Here is a 22,607-nt window from a genome sequence, read left to right on the forward strand (position 1 = left end):
GGGGAGCTGAATAAAAAGCTTGTCTCCCGCAGTTTTATATATGGATTTGTCAAAAATCTAGGATGTCAAAACATGTTCTGGTTCAAAACAAATCTAGTTCAATTTCTGTAAAAAAAAAAAAAGTCCATTTATTTGTTTCGTTCTGTGGAAGTAAAATTTGAGCACATATGTGCAAGGTTGAGCTAAAAGATCTTCCTTATGTTCTTTAAGCTCCTCCCATTTACACACTGTATGCTTGTATACCGGATATTTGTGACACTGTATACTTTATATACTTGTAGGTTCGTTGTTTGTATGCTGTCTCCCTCCCAAACCCCAATGGACTGTGAGCTCCTTGGAGGAAGGACTGTCCTTTTGCCTTTCTTTGCATCCCCAACGCTTAGCACAATTGCATGGCATTTAGTAAGCTCAGGATGTTGTTTGTTGACTGTTTTTCGACTAATAAAATTTGAATACGTATTATATGGAAGAGGTAATTCTACATTACCAGTAATATATAACACGCATCCAATTCAATTATAGATTACAGGTAATATGCTTAACAATGGCCGTAACAGAATTATATATTACATCGATATGTTGCATATATTATATATAATAAATATTGTATGTAATATTTTCATGGGAGGGAAAGACAATATGAAGAAAATGGGGTGGTAGAGGGATCTGAGTATGCAAATAAATTGGCTAAAAATTAATAAAGGCTATAGGCGCTGGTCCTGCGCTTCCCCAAGGGGTGAACCCTGCCTAAGTCGTTCCTACCTAAGAGCCCACAGCGGGGGCTGTGATTTGCATTTGCGAAAGAGGGGAAAAGGGGAACCACACTTTGAAAACCCCAGCCTTCTACATCATCCAGGAGAGCAAACCAGTCTCACCAGAAACTCAAAGGGGCTTTGCTGCGCAATTTTCACCGCCGCCCCCAATGAGCTAAGAACCCGAGAGCCCAGCGCCGGGCGTGCGGGATGCCAGGGTAGGACCGATGCGGTGCGGGGGCAGGACCGCAAGCTAGAGCGAGTATGTAATGTAGCTCCATCGTGCGCATCTCCCTGTTTCTCTGCACCTCACCCTCCGCCCCCTCCTGTACTTTAAAAAAAAAAAAAAAGAAAAAGAAAAAAAAGAAAAGAAAACTCGCGGAAGAAACTGGAGGAGGGGGATTTTTCTAGGAGCTGTGGCACTTGAACAAGTCGAGTATGGTTTTCTCTCCTCCTCCTCCCTCCTCCTCCTCCTCCTCCTCCTCTCTCAGCTCCACCCCTCTGCGGAAGTGACTGCAGGACCACGCCCACAATCTCTAGGAGTACCCAGGACTCTGTGAAAGGCAAGAGTGCTCGGCCCGCCTCCATCCGCCACCTCGGAGAGGGCTGGCTTGGGACGAACTCCTTGCGTCATATTCCGGGAAATCCCCCTCCCTTCGACTCGGTCCCTCCTCCCGCCCCACGCTGGGCGTGGGGAGGAGAGCGTTCGTCTAGGACACCAGCTTCCGTACTAGAGAAGCGAAGGGAGAAAAGCCGACACAGGGGGCGGGGCCGAGGGGCGGGGTCCTGGAGGAACGGAGTTCGCGACGCCTAGAACCCGGCGGACTAGGCTGACTGGCGGCGAGTGCTGACAGAAGATACGTGCTACCCTGCCCTGCCCTTCCTTCTCTACTCTACCCTACCTTGCCCTGCAGTGCACTGTCAGAGAACTTTGAGAGGTACCCCGGCGTAAGGAGCCCAGCCGAGCCGAGCCATGGCGGCCGGTGAGTTTCCCCGGGGCAGCCCCGGACAGATCCGGACTCCCGGGGATGGGGAAGGGGATCAGGCGCAAATGTTTGGGGAAGTTACCCGGAATTTCCCCATACCCCCTGGGCAACAACTCCTGGAACCCAGGAAGAGGGAGGGGGCTCCTGACTTTGGGCGAAAAGGTGAAGTGTAAAAAAAAGGATGATTTGGCGCCTACTGTGTACGGGCAAGAATTGTTCAGATAGTCCTGGTTCTCAGACCGCGTGCATTTATTGAGCGCCGACTATGTGCCCGGCTCTGTCCCAGGCGCTGGGAATGCAAAGGATAACAAAATCAGCCCCTGCTTCCAAGGACCCCACTGTCTTAAGAGACGTCACGCAAACAATACTGTACAAACGAGCTGTGTACAAGATAAATAGGGCTTACACCAAGAGGGAGGGCACCTATCCAGCCTTATCTTACCTTGAAGTGCTCTGAAAGTGTGAATAAACCACATTGTTACTTTTGTTAGTAACTGTTGTCCTAGTAATCATAATTCTTGGATCCTTAAGTGAGTCTGAGAGATCTCAGATGGGTACTTCCTTAGTTGGTGCAGATCTCAGCCCATTCATACCTTCTCATCCCATGTGACTTTTATCCTGGTGTCCCTGAGGGTCTACCCTCTGGCCTGGCAGTTTTCCTCCAGATCCTTTGCGATTGCATAGATGCAATGAAGCATGCATCATAATTTTCACAATTTAAAATAGATTTTTTTTCCATCGGAATGGTGGTATTATATCTTAAAAATGGAAAATTTCGAGGAGGCCCTTGGGGACCCTCCTTTAGTCTGTATTCATCCTGTCTAAAAGAAAAGAATCAAGGGTAATCCCATATTGACTCCAAATGTCTTTATCAGTTATGCTGTGAAAAAACATGAGATGGTAATGTTAACTCTAAGGCAGTAATATTTTTTAGTTGTGTAAAATAAAATAATTATACCTTACCTTCCCCAAAATTGAGCTAAGGTTTTTCTATATTAAACATGAGGAGAAATGAGAATTTAAAGCATGCTTAGAAATAAATGTATTTTTAAATGACCAGTTCAGTCAATGTTTACTCTTTTTTTTTTTTCAGTTTACAAATTGTCTTTTTTTAAGGGTGAAGAGAATAGGTAGAAGCTTTCATATCTCTCTCCCTTTAGAGGGTGGGACCCTCATGATGAAGTTCTGAGTGCAGATAAAAGATAGAAGAGTTGTACTGGATGGTCAGGATTAGATGGATTTCAGTCTGCACCACTGGAGGGAACACCCACATTTGGGAGCCCCACTTGACTGCTTTGAGTATTAGTAAATGAATCAGAACTCATTTACTTATGACTTTGGCAAACACTGAACTGTCTTTTATCTGTCTCTCTCCTGTGTTCCTTTTCTCTTAGTTCTCTCCCCAATCCTCTTGCTCTCCTAGCTGGGCATTATATTAAAATTGAAGTATTAAAAACAATTATTATGTTACATTTCTTGAAGTAGTTTTTATAGTCCTTGATCTTAAATTACTTGAGAGGAACATTTTATGTTTCTCTCATCTCTTCTACTTCCTCCCCTAAAAAAACAAAAAAACCCACAACCCATCAGAACTTAAACTTCACTGGATTAAAAAATACAACATCATTTATATGTTTTTTTATTCTTTTCCCCCCCTCTGACTGTCAGTGACCCTTCATAGAAAAGTTTTCTCACCCCTATTTTAGAGTATAAGAAGAGGAAGTAGAAAGCAGAAAGAATTCTTTTTTTTTTTTTTTTTTAAAGAACAATTTCATTGCCACCGTTGTAAGTTGAAAAGGAAGTAAGGTTGTTTCAAATGACATGCTTTCGGCTGTGTTTGTGGTTTTAGTGTGAGAATATGTGTATAGTTTTAAATATTAAAACTTTCCCTTTACCCACATCATTGACCCTAAAATACCAGATAATCGAATTAATAAATTAAAACAAATGTGGATGATGAGCTTGAAAAAATTAGGTTTTAGTTTTTAAGATTCTATTATCTAAAAAGGAAAGCTATGAGAATATTGAAGATATGTTTCACAAATAAAATAGGGTAGAATGCTGGAAATATAAGTAATCTTTTCAGGAAGTGTGAATTTGTCAACCATAGGATACTTTTTAAATAGGCAACACAAAATTAACCACATCTATACATAATGTTTTTAAAACCCCACATTTTTTATGAAAATGATGTTAAAGGAGTTCCTTTAATGAGCCTATAATCTCTGTTGACTGATATGAGTTTTGTTGTAAAAAAATTACTTTAACAAAATACTGATAATGATAGGATGTTTTAAAGGAATTAAAAACTATGGCTGGCTTTCTTTTTTTTCCCCCAAGTGCTAAAATTGTAAATAACTAGAAAGGGATTTCAATAGGAGTATTTTAAAATCAGCTATGTAATTTAATATTTTAAAAACAAATGAGTGAATCTTGAATAAAGAAAATGCATTTTTAGCAAATTATGATTTGATTCCCATCCATGAAGTTTGAAACAATAATTTAAAAGGAAAAATCTGTTTTCTTGTTCTGACCTTTATAATGATAATAATAATTTCTATTGTTCAGTCAGTTTTTGTGACCCCATTGGGGTTTCCTTGACCAACACCCTGGAGTGGTTTACCATTTCCATCTAGATCTCATTTTATAGATGAGGAAACTGAGGCAAATAGGGTTAAGTGACTTGCCCAGAGTCATATAGATGATCAGTATAGATTTAAACTTAGGAGAATGACTTGCCTGGCTCTCTATCCACTGTGCCACCTACCTATACTAAATTATAATGATAACTAACATTTTGTATAATGAATCTCTCTTTTCCTTTCCTACAGAATAAACAGTATAGTAATTGGAGATTTGCTGTATAGATTTGATCATTGTAGAGAATAAAATAAAAGCAGCAAATATGATAGCCACTGTGCTAAGAGCTTTATAATTATTTCATTTGATCCTCACAACAAACCAGGGAAGTATGTTTAATCATTGGTGAAAATTTTGTACCTTTATTTGAACCTTTGATTATCCATGTATCTTTGGTAAATCATAAGTTTTTGCTTTGCTTTATTGATTAGTTTTTCATCATCTGTGATTGTTATCATCTCTCACATTATTATTGTTGCCACATAAACATTTCCATAATATTAACATTGCAATACTAACATTGCCATAATAGAAAACCTTACAAAGTATTTTAATAGAATAATAGAGTAATTAATGCCACTTTCTTAGATTTTAATACTTTCTCTTACTGATTTTGACATGGAAGCAAGACTGTGTAGTTGAATATATAGTTCAGATAACATAAAATTTGTAAGTATAAGACAATAATTTGTAAGTATAAAGAGGAGATTTCTGGGGGAAATAGAAAAATTGATGATTTTTGTAGATTATTCTGTTCAGGCTTTTTTAATGATTAAAATTAATAGTTAGGATATTGCAGCCCTTAGATTACATTAGACTGGCTTTCCTAGGGACTTTCAAGCTTCCTTTCAAATCTGTTGGCATCAGGGCTAATTAGAATAAGAAGTCTGAAGAAAAATGTTCCCAAACCTGTCTAAGATATGTATGGTTGGGCAATCAGTGTTCCTGTTTATGAACTGGAGTAAAATACAAGGAAAGTAAGTTGTTTTGTTATGTTGGCTAATATAATTAATATAAACTTATTTGTTTTTGTAATTTCATATTACATACATTATGGAGAGCAAAAAAGCATTACATGGGATACAATTTTCTGATAATTATCAGAATAATTTTAGAGTTTTTTCTTTTTTCCATCAAGCTAAGGAGTCTTACCTTTCTTTTATTTATTTTTCTTCCACTTGGAATTCTGCCTTGTCACATAGTAGAAGATGAATGAGAAAATTATTTTTGTAATCACTTTACAGTATGTAGTGTCAAATTTCAAGAACATTGCTTTTTGTAGCTTATAAATCTGGAAAGTGGTTGTCAGTAAAGTACAAAAAATACCTTAGAGTAAATGTCTTAGAAGAGGCTACACAGGATAAATTAGTTTAAAGAGTCAGCTGAAAGAGATAAAGGAAGCACATTGGAATATTGTTTCAGAAATGGACCAGTATTTGTGCATGGAAGTTAAGAATGAAAGATGAGAATAAGGTGTATAGGTCAAGAATTATAGATACAGAGCTAGAGGGATTTTAGTGACCTTTTAATGAAGCCCTCTCTTATTGTTGAGGCCCATAATGTTAAATTACTTGTTCAGGGACCTGTGGCTAGTGTCCGGGTGACAGAGCTGAGATTTGAATCTAGGTCCTTTCCCTCCATATAACATGACTCACAGTGGAAAAGAATAGCTACTGACATGTACAGAGTAATTAAAAAATAACAATCTACTGCATTATAGTACAACTTGATTACTTGCCATTCCTTGAACTTATACAGGGATTTCTTCCCCTTCCATTTATTTGTTCATATTGTTCCCTATGCTTAGAATTGCTCTCCTCTGTTTAGTTCTACCTGCTGAAATCCTACCAGATCTAGTTTAAAAGATACCCCTTTCATAAAGGCTTCTCTGATCTTTCTCCCTCCTCCCTTATGTGATCTTTTTCTACCTCTTCCATTTTATAACACTTTGTCATCTTTTATTGAATTCTAATTTGTCCACTTATTGTATACTGATTAATTTTATTTTTATCATCCCTCTCAGATTCTAAGAACTTTAAAAATTCCTAAGGTGTTATTTATATTTTATGCCCTTCAATAGTAAGCATAGTCCTGTGGTCGATGCTTCATATTTATAGAAGAAACAGAGAAGAATGTAGTTTTTATGGTCAGAAAAGGCAAAAGTAACAGAAAACATCTTTATGAATTAAATTGGTTTACAATTCTTAAGGGAGACAGAACCTATCTTTCCCCCTTTCTTTAAATTGCATGTCTAGGATAATTGGAAAAGCAGATGATGTAAACTCCATCTCTACACTTGGGTCATAGGTATTTTTCCTGCCTTCTCTCTGATAAGTGCACTATATCCTCTAGATCTCTGCTTTGCTGCTGTTTCTCCTTTATGTTCCAAGGACTGTAAAGGAATTTAATTGAGTCTTACATCTACCAAAATGCTTCTTCTTTTAAAGCTTTTAACATTAGTTACACTTAGATTAGGGGGCAGCTGGGTAGCTCGGGGGATTGAGAGTCCGGCCTAGAGACAGGAGGTCCTAGGTTCAAATCCAGCCTCAGACACTTCCCAGCTGTGTGACCCTGGGCAAGTCACTTGACCCCTTCCACTTACCACTCTTCCACCAAGGAGCCAATATACAGAAATTAAGGGTTTAAAAAAATTTTTTTTTAAATTAAAGAAAAAACACTTAGATTAGATTCCATTTTATTTAGCCTTGTCAGTAAGTAGTGACTTCTCTGGAACAATTTTTATTCTTGATTTAATGGCCCTAGAACACCAACTCTCTATTATGCCAGTTATAATTTTATTTCATAAAAAGAAAAATATGCTTTTGGGCCTACTCTAATGCTTTATTGGAGCATAAAGGTGACTTTGAGTTCTCTTGGCTGCTACCAGCAGAATACAAACTTTGGTGGATCTATCCAAGTTGGAGGAGTTTAAGAGTCTGAATGGTAGACTACGTGTGGACTCATCTCAGCTGAATTCAGTCTCATCATCAATAGACTGGCTACCGAGCTGGCCTTAGTAACCATGGAACAGACAAAAATGTCTACTTATACTCTTGAGTTTGCTGTAGTTTCTCTTTCACTTTTGGGAGTATGGAAATGGGACATAGTTTCAAAACCTTCTGCTAATATTAGTTTAACTATTCACACTTGTAGTTTGCGATTTCTGTACAGTAACTAGCAAATTGACCAGCTACTGGAGGGATCAATGAGAGGAAGTGTTCCAAGTAGATCTAGAAGCTAACTGGTAAATTTATAGATGATTTATGGTAAGACATGAACAATAGTGGCACAAGATGGGAAGATCTGAACAGTGGTGAAGCTGTGCTGGTGGAGGAAATGCATACAGTGATGAAGTCATCTATTTTATGTGAGTAAGAGAAAGTAGCACTGGACCAGGAATCAGAATCCGTAGTTTCCAAGAGCAGAGCTCACTACTGTATAGGTGACCTGGGGTAAGTCAGAAACTCAACTTTGTTTCTGAACTATGGCTTCCCAATCTTTAAATTATGGAAAAGTACACAAGGGATTATGAGGAGGCTTTGAGGAGAAGATATAGGAGAGTGCTTTGAAAGCCATAAGACACGGAAGTGCCAGGTATCAGTGTTATAATTTGCAGTCATATCTAACCGAGCAGTTACTACTGAGGTTAGCATAGACAACTTAATATATTCCTATTGTTAATCATTTGTTCAACAAACATTTAGTAAGTTTCTAACATACAGTGAGCTGTGGTTGATGCTAGAGGGGACAGAAAAATCAGTAACCGTCTTCTGGGAACTTATAGACTTCAGATCTAGGGTGGTAAGGTATAGCGTGCAAAAAAGAGTGAGAGTCACTTGTGATATCTTTATTCTTGATTTTAAAATATCAGACCTGATGGGGGGAAATTGCTGAAGGCTTCATTGAAAACGTAGTATTTGAGTGATGAGTAAAAAGATGGATAGATATGGGTGAGAAGGGAATTATAATCACAGGGGACAGCATAAATACAGGTATGAAAGGAAAGCACAGGATTTACTCAGTGGTATAGTTTCATAGTAAATAAGTAATACGGTTTAGTTGGAGTGTAATGTATATGAGAGAAGCTGTTATGAAATCAGATTGTTCATATAGATTTGAGTCTAATTAATGGAGTTCTTTGGTATATAATGGGGAACCTTTTAAGGGGGTCAGACTCCTGTATTTACAAGATCAATCTGGGAACAGAGTGTGGGATAGATTTTGGAGGGATGGAGATGGAACAGAGGGAGTACCTATTTACGTTATTTCAGTTGTGTTCAGACATTTAAGTTCTGCTCATGAGGTTATCTTCTGAAAGATACAGGAGTGGTTTGCCATTTCCTTCTCCAGTGGATTAAGGCAAACAGAGGTTAAGTGACTTGCCCAGGTTCACACAAGGTCATACAAGGGTAAATGTCTGAGGCCCCTTTTGAACTCAAGTCTTCCTGACTCCAAGCTCAGCACTCTAGCACTGAGCTATCTCACTACCTTAATTTTGGTAATCTGGGCAATTAAGTTCAACATGAGTGTTTAAACTAGGACAGTGAGAGTAGGGAATAGTTACAAAAAATATTTTAGTGGTAGAATCACTAAATCACTAGTGCTTAAATAATGACTGATTTGTGTGTTGATATATTATTGAATTCAGCTGGATAGAGGAAATCAAAAGTGGCTCCAAAGTTAGGAATGTAGATAATGGGGAAGTTTTTCATTAGTATGGTAGCATATTTCTTCCAGTTTAGAGGTTTTAACATACTTTAAAAAATCATTATCAATGAAAATTAATATCTTTAATTATTAAATGACAACATTTGTACAACCCAGTGGAATTGTTTGTTGGCTCTGGGAGAGGGGAAGTAAGAGGGGAGGGAAGGAAAATGAATCATGTAAACATGGAAAAATCTTGAAAAGAGAATTAATTAATGAACATCTTTGATTATTCATCTTCTTCAGGATTTATGAAGAAGATACTGCTTGTGATGCCTAACAGGTATCTGCCTAAAAACTTCCATAACTAGTTTTTTTTGCATAATGTTTGCTATATTTTAAGTGGCATTTTGGCCTGGAGCTTATATAGTGAAAGTCCTACTTCAAATTATTGTTAAATGTGAACTAAAATTTTCCATAACTAGATATTGGACTTTTTTCTAAAAGGGAGATTGGAATAAATGATCTCCAAGTTCCCTTCAACTCTAAGATTCTATTATTCTCTGGTTATTTTCTTAATTAAAATGTTCATTTTTCCTTCCTTTCACTGGTTTCTGGTATTCTTTTTCTCTGTTTCACAGCTGGATGGATATATTTTAGCATCTTTTATTTTCACCCTTTTAAAGAAAAGTGCTTTGAATATACAAATATATAACTCAGTTTAATGAAATCAGGACAAGAGTAGGATTGGAAAATAAGAGAATGTGGACAGCCCTTTCTTAACATTAAAATTTTTTTATCTAAGTGAAGGAAGTCTTATTAATTATAAGTTAATTCCTCTATTGCCCTTTGCAGACTGAGACACCAGCATTAGAGGAAGAATGTTAACATTGAATGTTAGGGGTATAATTCTGAATATCATCTGGTTCAACTTCCTCATTTTATGGATGTAGCTAAAACACAGAAAGGTTCAAAATAAACCTACAGTTTTGACCCCAGGGTAACTACTGGCTGGAAGAGGCAAATCAATGAAGTAGTTAATTATGGAAAAAGTAGAGAAATAGTCAACAAATTCAGTAGAATGAGAGAAAATAACTACAGTGTCCTGGGAGGTAAAGAATCTCCATTTTGGAAGGGATCACACATATTTCATCTGGTCCAATGAATGCATTTTTGGTACTGATTTTGGATTTCTTTCTGCGCCACTAGAGAAACCTAGCAAGGTTCCTTCTCACTCAGGACATGATGGGGAAAGTGGCACTGGAATTTTTCTCCTATACTGGAAGGATATGGCCCAGCTTGTAGAGAGAAGGCAGGAGAGAAGCTGTTTTTCCTGTAAAAGGAGAGCAAGAAGGGGAAATCCCAAAGAAAGGAGAACAAGGGTGGGGCATGGCAAGTTAGAGATTTCTTTATGGGAACAAAAGGCTGCAGAACTTTTTTAGCCACTTGTAACTGAACTCCCCTTACTTCCTTTCACTCTGTTGAAGGAGAATTAAGCACAGACTTTTGCTCCTTCCAAATTTGGGGCCCTCTAAATTTCCCACACTGGGAAAAGCTAATTAAAACTGTGACCTAAAATGAATACAGAGAATCATGGCTACTGAGGATTTGTTGCATATAAAACTGCTATATTCTAAGTATTTTGAGCATATATATATGCATATATATGTATTTTGAGCATATATGTATATATGTATATACATATATGTGTACACACACACACACACACACACACATATATATAAGTTCTAAGGCAGAAAAGTGGTAAGGGCCAATGTGGGTTAAGTGACTTGTCTAGAGTTACACAGCTAGGAAGTGTCTGAGGCCAGATTTGAACCTAGATTTGATTTGATATGAACTCCTGTCTCTGAGCCTGGGTCTCAATCTACTGAGCCACCTAACTGCCCTCCATATATTTGAAATATCAATGTTTTTACATTGTAGATTATGATCAATAATCTTTGTTACACATGGTGGAGAACTGGGATGTGCTGTATTCTAGTTCATGGGTAATTATAAATACAAATCAATTACTCCCCCAGAATCATTTATGTCATTATACAGGGTGATCCCAGTTGTATATGTTTACTAAGAACTTTTCATACAGTTTTAATAAAGCAGTACTTAACTGATGAAATATATTTTTAGTGCCTTCTGTGTGTTTTCCAAGAGCATAAAAAAAGCTAACCATAACCTGTTAATGATGTCATTAGGTGTCACTTCCCACTAAGATACCTTTGAGTAAGTAGTGGGCAAGATTTATTTGACCTTTACTTTGACCACATGAATTCTGCTGATTTTAGTCAAAAAAGTACTTTCTCACACATATTTGCCTTTTACTCATAAACGACTTTTAGGAAAAAAATTAATTGAGCAGAAAAATATATAATTTAAAATAGTTCTTGACAAGATGACTGGTGATTTCTGTGGCTTTGGAATTCCTTCTGCTGATGCTTGTGTGCACCCTTTGTCTATATAGTATATAAGTTTTCATGTTGCACAAAGCTGTTCAGTGACTTGCCTATGGCCATATAGCTAGTAGGTATCAGAAGTAGGATTTGAATCCTGTCTCTCTGTCTTCAAGCTTTGCACCTTATCAGCTATACCACATCTGTCTCTATATTTGTATGTGCATTTGCTAATACTTTTGTCTCTTCAGCAAATTAATATGAACTTGGTTAATTCTGAGTCCACTTTGTAGGCAGATTTCCTATGTTCTTAAGAGTTCATTGATGCACTTAAATAAAACGTACAAAAGGAAATAATTTGGGGGAATTTTAAGTAAGAGTGTAGAATATATTAGTAAACTGACATTGATTTATTCAGAAGAATACATTACTCAAAACCCTTTCTGTTAACCTTGTAAAAACAGTCTGAAAATATTTCTAGCTAGTGATTTTACATTATGTCCTTGGACAAAGCACTTAATTTGCCTCAAGAATAATAGTATTGTAGTCTTATTAAGTAAGAAATTAACAGAATTTGTGAGTAAAATGATGATGACTGGCATCGAGCAGAACATTAGCTTCTTACTGAGAATTTCCATAAATTTCCATGCATTTTACTGCCCCCAGGTGGCAATTCTTTAAGATTATAAATTACTGTAGGAAGGAGTTTCTACTGTTTCACAAGCAAAGAACTAAAAAATCCGGAACCCAAATGATGAAATTAAATCTCAGCAAGCAGACTTAAAGCAGTATTTTGATTGGCTTAATTTGGATGTCTTCAGAGAGAATGCGTGTGTTGGGGTGGGGGGGTGAGAAAACGAATTAAAAGGTTGTCATTTCTTTCCTTTGTGAAGCCTCTTTCTTTTCCCCCCCTGAACATAGCTTGTTTTCCTACTCCTCTTCCCACATTATGAAAACTTATTCTTGAGAAAATATCTGATAAGCTCATTTATATTAAGTTCTATATGGAAACCTAACTGTTTACTTTAAATCATATCATTAGATAGGAATTTTCTTTCCAGGCATCTTTAACTAGGCAAATAGTAAGGACTTATTTGAGCTTTGGTATGACCATATGCATTTTGTGACCGTATCATTGAATAAAGAAGAAATTGGGGTTTTTTTTGAAGGGGATGATATGAATTGGATCTGTGATTTCATCATTGTAGGGAACTCCTAGTGTGGAAACTCCATCCATACAAGTGGTCTGTAACTTTTAGTTTTAGTGAACTGATTGGGGGCTCTGAGAGGTGGTGGCGTCACTTTGTCTGTGGTCATGTAGCTCATGTGTGTCAGAGGCAGGATTTGCCCTAAGACTGGTCTGCTAGACACCCTGCCATTCTGCTTCTCTTTTTTCCTATATGTAATATTAATATAATGTATTATTTAGCAATAAATAACATCAATAAATACAGTTATATATATAATAAGCCATGTAAGAAGGCTTAAGTATTAATAGTGTAATTTATTCTCTCTCTCAGTTGTACTTGCATTTTGACAAATGTCAAAACCTTAAAAGAGAATACTAATCAGTTACCAACACTGAGCTTTTGATGAAGCCTTTTCTGATCCCTTTCTCCCTCTTTAGGATTCTTTTCTATGTACATATTTTGTCCTCCCAGTAGTATGTAAACTCTTTGAGTAGAGCTGAAAGGGTCCTTGTTTCCTCTTTCATTTTATATCTGAGGGAACTAAAGCCCTACAAGGCCCAAAATTGTACAGGTATAACATACAACTGGAATCAAACCTAGGTCCTCAGACTTCAAATCCAGTACCCTTTCTATGGTGCCGCCTCCTCATTTTTGTCTTTATTGGAGACAGCACCATGCCTTACCCAAAGAAAGTGCTTAATGCTGCTTAAGTTGAATTATTTGACTTTCAGACTGGGGGAGGTTTGGAAGGGGGTGTAGTATGTTTGGGGAGTTGAGGGTGAGAATTGAAAGTGGCTACCTATTGTAAGGCTGAATCAATAATCCTTATCAAAATTTTTTTATAAAGAAGCTATTTGATAAAAAAAAAAAGAATAGTATTTTATGTTGTGGATTTTAGTGTTAGGTTAAAATCACGTTATAACTATTTTTCCCTACATTGTAACAATAAAGCATTTTGAGTAATCTTATTGAAAAATACATTTGTTCTATAATCTTAATGAGTTGATTTCCCCCCAAAGTCTTGCTTAGTCTGCTTATTATTTCTAGTTTTCATATACTAAAAAGTTTCGGTAGAATGGAAGAATCTGGTATTTTTTTTTGCATGTTCCTATAAAATATTAGTTAGTAGCAAGTGATAATTTAAATATCTTCAGTTCTGATTTACTTGCTTTTAAGAGCTAACACTAAAAACACTTGAGCACTGCTATCTTAAAACTTCTACCTTTAGGGAACCCCTGGTGCTCATTTGAAAAGCTCAGAAGTGGTCATTTTATAGCTAATGTCTGCATGACATCTTGAGATTTCCTGGACAAATTGATGCTACCACCTACTTCTTTTCGTTTTATTTTTAAAAATAACTCAGGTTGCCATTGTGTAAAAGTTTGATTTTACTTATTTATTTTTAATACTCTTATCTTCTGCCTTAGAAACAATAATATATATTGGGTGCAAGGCAGAAGAGTGATAAGGATTGGGCAATGGGGGTTAAGTGACTTGCCTAGGACCACACATCTAGAAAGTGTCTGATGCCAGATTTGAACTCAGAATTCCTGTCTCAAGGCCTTTTGTTTTATTTTTAAAAACCTCTCCCCCACAAATATCACAATATATTTAAATTTCAGCTGTAATTTCCATATCAGGCTATTTGTTAAAAATAAAGATTGTTAAAAATCTAATGTTGTTGCTACCCTAACTTCACCTGTTTGTATTTTTGCTTTTTAATTTCAGGTGGAAGTGGACCATATGTACAGATCATTGAACAACCCAGGCAAAGGGGCATGCGTTTTCGTTATAAATGTGAAGGACGGTCAGCAGGAAGCATTCCAGGGGAACACAGCACAGATAATAACAGAACATATCCATCTATACAGGTAATAGACCACCATTTTCCTTTACACACAATCCTATAGGCTTAGTAGTTTGAATATCACAGTTATACAAGAGGTATATTTTCTGCATGTTCACCAATAATTTTCTTTTTGCAACTTTTAAAGATACTGTATGCTTAAGGTATCAGGTATCAATCCTTTTTGGGTGGGGATTTGGTTTCTGATAATGTGTACCAAGTGACTAGATTTTCAGAAATATTTTCTCAAGGTTTCCTTGTAGACAAACTGTGTCATGGCATTCTTTAGTAATCGAATAATTTAATCAAAAATGTAATATGACAAAGCAATTCATACTAAGACAGTTTGTGGCTCATGACTCTTTTTGCAGAGCATGGAGAGAAGGTATCTTCCTGCCACTTTGGCTCAAAACTACAGCTAAAAAAAATCTGTGCTTGCCTCAGCCATGATTCCTCTACCTGCTAATATAGGGATAGATGATGAAGCTAGGCCTATAATTTCATTGTAATAGGAACTTCCAGCTGAGAAAAATCTCCATCAATAGTGGTTTGGCACCTTCTCTGAAAATTATAATCTTAGAAAGTTGCCCAGTTCCCGTTAGAGGTTAAATGGCTTACCCAGCACACACAGCCAGTTTGTGTGAGAGGTAGAGCTTGAACCCAGATCTTCCTGGTTCCAAGGCCAGCTCCCTAACCACTAGGCCATGTTGTTTTTTTGTCTAATACAATTTTAAACATCTAAACTACTTTTCTTTTTCTTTTAATTTTTATTGTTATCTTTTTGTATCACCTTTTCTTTCCAATATCTCTCCCATACCCTTGTTCAGAGAATTACCCTTTATTAAAAGAGTAAAAAAAAGGGGTAAAAAATGAGTTTACCTAAACTAACCAACAGATTAATCAAGTGTGATAATCTGTGCTTTGTCCCACGTTCATAGTTGCCCACCTCTACAAAAAGGGAAGGAAGCACATCCTCATAAACTCTTTACTGGGACTAAGTTTGTTCATTGTCATTACTAAGGGTTCCTCTGGTTCTGTTTTCTTCACTTTCCATCAGTTTATATAAATCCATGATTTCCTGAATTATTTATCAGCATAGCTTCTTACAGTACAATATATTCTATTGTGTTCATGCTCCACAATTTACTTAGCCATTCCCTACATGATAGACATCTTTTTTTTTCACCTAAAAACATTAATTTTCTTTTCTGTTCCTCTTCTATCTGTTGAGAAGAAAAACAAAGAAAAAACCTTTGTTACAAAGATGTATAGTCAGGCAAAATAAGTTCCCTCCTTGTTCATGTCAAATAATGTTTGTCTCATGATGTATTTATCAGTCAATTCTTGTCCCATGAGTAGCAGACTTTATTGTTATTGGTTCTCTGGAATCATGGTTGGACATGGACATGATCAGAGTTCTTAAATGTTTCAGAGTTATTTATCTTTATTATGTTATTGTATAAACTGTTTTGATTCTGCACACTTCACTATGCAACGTCAGAATCTTTCCAGATTTCTCAGAAACCATCCCTTTCAGCATTTCTTATGATCCTATAAGATTCTGTCATGTCAACTTTTCTTACATAGTTTTAAAGAGATAAATTGTTACCATAAAATGCCAAATGAAGTTCTGCAAAGCTTAAAGTTTTTTGTCATGTAGATTTAAACTTGTTATTTGCACTTACATAATGCCTTTCATCTTGAAACTTGATGATTTCAAGTCACTTTGATAAAGAAGCAACTTGCTATTTATTTCTGTTCAATTACATGGAATATGTAGGCTATGTGTCTATGTAGGTACATATGTAGGTTAAAGAAACTTGTCAAGGCTACAGAATTCAGGTCTCCCAGTTTTAGGCATGTATTCCCTTTTGAAAATAAGGTTAGAGTTTTGGGTATCAGAGTTCTGTAACTTAAATACTAAAAAAAAAAAAAGGAAAATGCTAATAAAAGTTACATACTTTAAAATATGAAATGTCCTTGAAATATTTTGATCTTCGTATCAGGATATTATGCTTTCCTCCTATTTTTTCATCTCTCTGATTATTACTTCAAAGGTTCCTCTTCCTATATTTTATGGGGAAGACGAAGGACATCTTTCTCTTTAGGGAGCTCTACTTTCCCATCGTTAGTTATCATCTATTCACTAATAATTTTCAGAATGACAATTTTAGTCCTAGGAGTATTTGGTTCTTTATTTAATCTCAACTTTCTTACAGTCTCTTTGATGTCCTATTGCCATCAAAAAGTATAAAAATATATATTTTAAAAGAGCCCATTGACATATACACCCATATTCTTGTCTCTTTTCAACTTATCTCTATCAGGAATGTTATTGTTTCCCCCAGTCCTCTAAGAGATATCTTTCATCCTTTGCTCTATAGGCTCTTCATTTGTATACAGGCTTTTAGTCTTAGACTTGGGCACATAACTAGAACAACCACTTTGTCAACTCTCTTCTTGTGATTGTGATCAGGCCACTACCAGATCCACTTACCATTCAAATTGAATTTAAATTTAAAATTGCAGTTTTGAAGTTACTATGGATTGCTGCTCTAGCCTGGTTTATACTCCTTGTTTCATCCATATGCTCTTTTTTTTACCTATCCCTTCCTTTAACTTAATGGTTCCTAAGGTGTGATCTTAGGACTTTTCAGAATTTAGCAGACTATGGGACTCTTGATGAAGTTCACAAGGTCAAATCAATTTTCATAATAATATGATGCTTTAATTTCTAATATGGCAAATGTTGCTAGATATAACCCATATAACAAAAACTCTTTGGATGTCCTCAGTAATTTCTAAGAGTATAAAGGGGTTCTGAGATCAAAAAGTTTGAGAACTATTGCTCTAAATAGTTTATTTCCTCTGGTTTAAAATATCTTTTTATCCTTTTCTGTACCAAATTATGTTTTACCCTCTTACTGAAACTCCATTCCAGTTATTTTCTCTAAATAGTTCTAGCAACTTACTTATCTTCTTGGTAATTTCTTTGTCCTAATAATAGTCTATTCTTAGCACTCAATAAATGCTATCATAAATATTTTCCCAAATCAAGATGATGAATGATTAATTTCATCTCTATCTTGATGATGGTTTTGGAAGTGAATTTGATTGTAATATGATTTAAATATGCAAGTTCAAAGAAATTTTTGATATCCTATTAAATTATGTATCTATGGCATATGTGTATATGTAGTATATTATAATGTTTGCTTTTATTTTTATGTAGGCAATGATAATTTATTCTGTAATTTACATTTGAATTTCCCTTAATTTTATGTAATGATAATTTTAAATAAGCATTGTTTCACTCATTTTTAAAAGTTAAGAAATGAAATGGTCATGGGTCAAGGAGACTTCATAGTTGACATTAGAAGCAAGAGCCCAAGGCTAAGAAAAGGTTAATTCCTCCATCTAGTCCAGTGATGGGCAAACTACAGCCTGGATCTGGCCTGCGGGGAATAGTTTGCCCATCACTGACTAGTCCATTATAGAAAGCTTAATTCAATTCCATTCATGTAATATTTGAATATGGTTTATAATTAAAACTATTTTGAGGTCAGTAGTGAATAGATCAAGTGTTCATGAAACATGATTTCATTTTACTATTTGAATTTTCTTTCCTTTTTCAGATAATGAATTGTTATGGGAAAGGAAAAGGAAAAGTGAGAATAACTCTAGTAACAAAGAATGAGCCATACAAACCGCATCCCCATGATCTAGTTGGAAAAGACTGCAGAGATGGCTACTATGAAGCTGAATTTGGTCAGGAACGCAGAGCTCTAATGTAAGTGACTATTCCACCCCCAACCCCCCCGGGCTGGCATTTGTTTTTTTGGGAATTGTTTTCTAAGCTTCTTCTTGCTCCTGAAGACTCTGGTAGGATGTATTTTTTTTTTTTTTGATCAATGACAGCATATACCAAATTTCTCAGTGTTGAGACTTTGGCCAGCTGATCATCTTTGCCTTGCACTGACCTCCTCCACACCCCTGCCCTCAGACAGTAATTGTTCATCACTTAAAATGTTACATCCTAAATATAAGTAGGGGTTATATGTGTTTTGGGAATATTGATCCTGTTTTTACAGCTGGGTATTTGACTTGATATTCTTTTCCTTGAAATAGATTTAGATTTCTGTCTATAAAAATTATTTATTTTAAAGAAATAAAAGAATATACCCTTACTGATTATTTCAAGAACTTTTTTAAGACTTAAATTCATTTTAAAATCTTTAAACAAACATTATAATTTGAAAATTTTGTATGTAAATGGGAGTTTTAGAAAATGAATTAACTTGCTATCTTTTCTTTAAGTTGATTAGTATTTGACATGAACTGTCCTTTACCTTGTCATACATTTTTTTGTTTCTTTTATTCACTTTTCTTATACAAATATAAAAAATATGCATTTTTTGTTAATAACATAGGCCCTATCATGGATTGTCTATTTGTTTAACAACCAGCCTAAATAAGTTATGAAATGTCACAATTTAATCGTAACCCTATTACCAGGTTGGTTACAGAATAATGAATTTTTTGTCTGTTTCATATCTTGAAAGACCATTCGCTGGAGTAATAGAGTCTAAAGATTAGTATTGGTGGAAGCAATGGGCCCCTGGTAATAAAATGAAAGATTCACAAAGTTTGGAGGAAATAACTATTTCTTAATCTGCCCCAAATTTTATTTATTTAATTAATTTAGGGCATTTTTTCATGGTTACAAGATTCATGTTCTTTCCCTTCCCTCCTCCCATAGCCAACACACAATTCCACTGGGTTTTACATATGTCATTGATCAAGACGTACTACCATATTATTGATATTTGCACTAGGGTGATTGTTTAGAGTCTACATCCCCAATAATATCCCCATCAACCCATATGATCAAGAAGTTGTTTTTCTTCTGTGTTTCTGCTCCCACAGTTCCTTCTCTGGATGTGGATAGTGTTCTTTCTCATAAGTCCCTCAGAATTGTCCCGGATTATAGCATTGCTGCTAGTAGAGAAGTCCATTACATTCAATTTTACCACAGTGTATCAGTCTCTGTGTATAATGTTGTCCTGGTTCTGCTCCTTTCACTCTGCATCAATTCCTGGAGGTCATTCCAGTTCACATGGAATTCTTGAAGAAATAATTATAACAAGTCATATCTATTCTATCCTCATTTGTCTGTCATACATAAATTCTAGTTTGAGTTTCTTTGAATACAGAATTTTTGCCCACTTAAATAGCTGCTCTTGGCAGGGTTAATAATATACTTGGAACTTACGTTAAGATCTTGTTTTTTAATGAAATGAAAATCAAATAAATAACCTCAATTTGAAGTTTTTCCAGTTTAATGTATAGTCTGCCACAGTTTGAACTCCATTGGCATAGCCTTTGGCCAGAATAAATCACTTAATTTTACTTTTGTCTACAGAATTTAAGTAAGTTAGTTTACCAACACATGAAGGGATTTTGATGTGTTGATGAAGAGAAAACTCATTCTGTTGAATTTATAAATTTTTAAAAATATTAAAATAGTTTTAGATCTAGTAATACATATTCCACTGAATATCTTTTCATGCTTATGGATTATCCTTTCTCTTTTTTGAAGTTTTGAACAAAATAAAATTGCTTTTTAGGTGCTAATTTCTTTTTTAAATGATTGTATAAGGGGTAGTTGGGTGGCTTATTGGATTGAGAACCAGGCCTAGAGACAGGAGGGCCTGGGTTCAAATCTGGAATCAGACACTTTCCAGTTGGGTGACCCTGGGCAAGTCACTTAACATCCATTGCCCAGTCCTTACTGCTCTTCTGCCTTGGAACTAGTACATAGTATTGATACTAAGACAGAAGGTAAGGGTTAAAAAAAATGTATACTCTCTTGTGAGTGTGCCCTTTTTTCCTATCACACCCTTCTCCTTTTATCTTCTCTTTCATCTCCCCAATCCTTTCTAATTTTTCCCCCTTGATCCTTTGTTAATCATAGTTTGAGGCCTTGTTTTTTTCTAATCCATAGATTTATCTTTGAAAATGAATCATTCATTTCTAGAAAACAAAGAACTAAAAACTAAACTGGCAGGTAGCTAGTAAAAGAATAGTAGTTACTATAGACATTTATTTGCTTTTTTTAAATGTCTTAAAAATGTCATTTTAAGTGCTTTTGGCTCATCTAAATATGTTATTTAATGTAATGTGTTTTAGATTCTATGGAATTATTACCAAAGTAACCTATCAAAGGTTAAAATCCATTCAGAATTTTCATTTAGCAAATTCAAGATTAGAGTCCTGTCTATACCACTTTTATAAGGTATAATGCTTCAGTAGCTTATGTAAGAGCCAATACCTGTATCATAACTATCGTGTGAAAATGAACATGATGAACCTAGCTAGTTTTAGTACCCTCAGCCTATCCATTATGTTCCCTTCTCTCCCTTTCATGTCACTCCCTCTTTCTCCAGTTCTTAGCATTCTTCTTCTGCCTTTCATCTTCATCTCCCTTCCCAACATCCAGTTAAACCTGTTCTAAGAAAGTAAGCTGAAATCCATGTTTGTGTCCATAGGCTGGGAAGAGGAAGAAGGGGAAATTTGCATATTCATTGGGTTAACCTCTTTCAAAGTAAGATATAGTTTTTGTTCTAGCAAACAGTTGGTTTTTTAAAAAAGGTCTAGGAAAGTAGCCTGGCGTCTTTGATGTTGTGTTTACCAGTAGGTATTTGTTTTCTCTATCCATGAATCTGCTTAAGTGGTTACAAAAGCAAGATGTGTAAGTCTTGTGCACTGATATTTACTAACTGGCTTTTACAAGTATAAGTAGCAGCAGACTATTTTCTAAGCAAACAAATATTAGAATTGACAGTAAAAATGTAAAATACCCTAATTAATGAATTTGCTAATTTGTCTTTTTTGGCTTTGGATACATATTAGCCATAGCACACAAAATGTTTCTCCACGAAAAGGATATAATGTGTTTATACTTCATTATTAGTTATAAATACTTTGTAGATTCATAGTTGCTTGGGCATCATTTCATTCATACCCTCAATTTCTTGGGATAGGCTAAACATGAGTGGAAGAATAGGTAAAGAGAAATGGGATCATGAGTAAACACTGTTTCCCTTAATATTCCTGTCTCCTAGATGTGTAGTATTTGTTATTAGAACTCTGAACTGGCTGAACTTCCTTCTTTTTTTCATTCCTAAGATGAAATTTAAAAATTTTATATGTATATGTATATGTCACTAATAGAGTGCTTGGGATTTTCAATTGTTTTTTGTAAATCCACAAAAAAAAATTTTGTAATAATGTCAGTAATACTAGTGATATACCTTTATTTTTTATTGGGGGAAATTAAATAATTTTACTTTGATTAAACATAAAATATGAATGTTTTTTATTTTAAAGGATATATATATATAGAAGCAGCATGCCTACAGGCAAGCGCACCAGAGTGAAAGTCAAAATAGCAGGGTTCTAATTCCAGCTTTGTCACTAACAAGATGGGTTAGAGAGCTTTGGATCTTAACAAATTACTTAAGCTCTCTGAGTCTAATTTCTTTATCTTTGAAAAGAGGGAGTCAGACTGGATGTGTTCTAATCTATGATCCTACAGTCGTTACTGATCCAAAATATTATTAAAAACAGTGAAGTATTTAGAAATTACTTGACTGTTTTCAAAAGAATATTTCACTGACAAGCCCTTTGTGGTAGAAAAATTGAGAGTCTCAGAGCCTCTGGATGGAGCTAGGAATATTCTTTAGGAAGAGGTTATATAATTTCAGGAATTTCAAGAAAGGATAGAATCTTTGACAGAAAACACAACTTCATTAAAGAGACAGAGAAAGGGGACTTCAAAGTAATTTCAAGTACAGATTAAACAAAGCTTAGTGTATGTGAACTGAGTGTTTTCTGAGAATATTTGGAGGAAAAGATTAATGGCAGTTGAGAGAGCTCTTTTAAAAAAGCTTACTGTGAACTGCTAAGTAAAGTTTGAAGGAAGAGTTAGTATTATTATAGCAGAGTTTTGCTTCCTTGTTCACATTCACTGAACTTTAATGATGTAATGGTTTTTCCATGTGGGACTATATATGACTGCGGTGGTGCGGGAGTCCCCTGGCAATAATCTCACATGCAAATAAGTAGTGTTGATAGCT

At 35.5% G+C, this 22,607-nt stretch overlaps 1 protein-coding gene across 1 annotated transcript in view; it reads left to right on the forward strand.

Annotated features, from left to right (window-relative positions):
* The first annotated feature begins 1,725 nt into the window (after positions 1–1,725).
* The window catches only part of REL (REL proto-oncogene, NF-kB subunit), a 58,232-nt gene continuing 37,350 nt past the window's right edge, over positions 1,726–22,607 (forward strand). Inside the window, exons 1-3 of the mRNA XM_044659478.1 lie at positions 1,726–1,900; positions 14,346–14,494; positions 18,105–18,259. Of these exons, the coding sequence (XP_044515413.1) occupies positions 1,726–1,900; positions 14,346–14,494; positions 18,105–18,259 (479 nt within the window). The remainder of the gene's footprint in view (positions 1,901–14,345; positions 14,495–18,104; positions 18,260–22,607) is intronic.

This window comes from Gracilinanus agilis, chromosome 2 (genome assembly GCF_016433145.1).
Source record: "Gracilinanus agilis isolate LMUSP501 chromosome 2, AgileGrace, whole genome shotgun sequence".
In the NCBI taxonomy this organism is placed as follows: Eukaryota; Metazoa; Chordata; class Mammalia; order Didelphimorphia; family Didelphidae; genus Gracilinanus; species Gracilinanus agilis.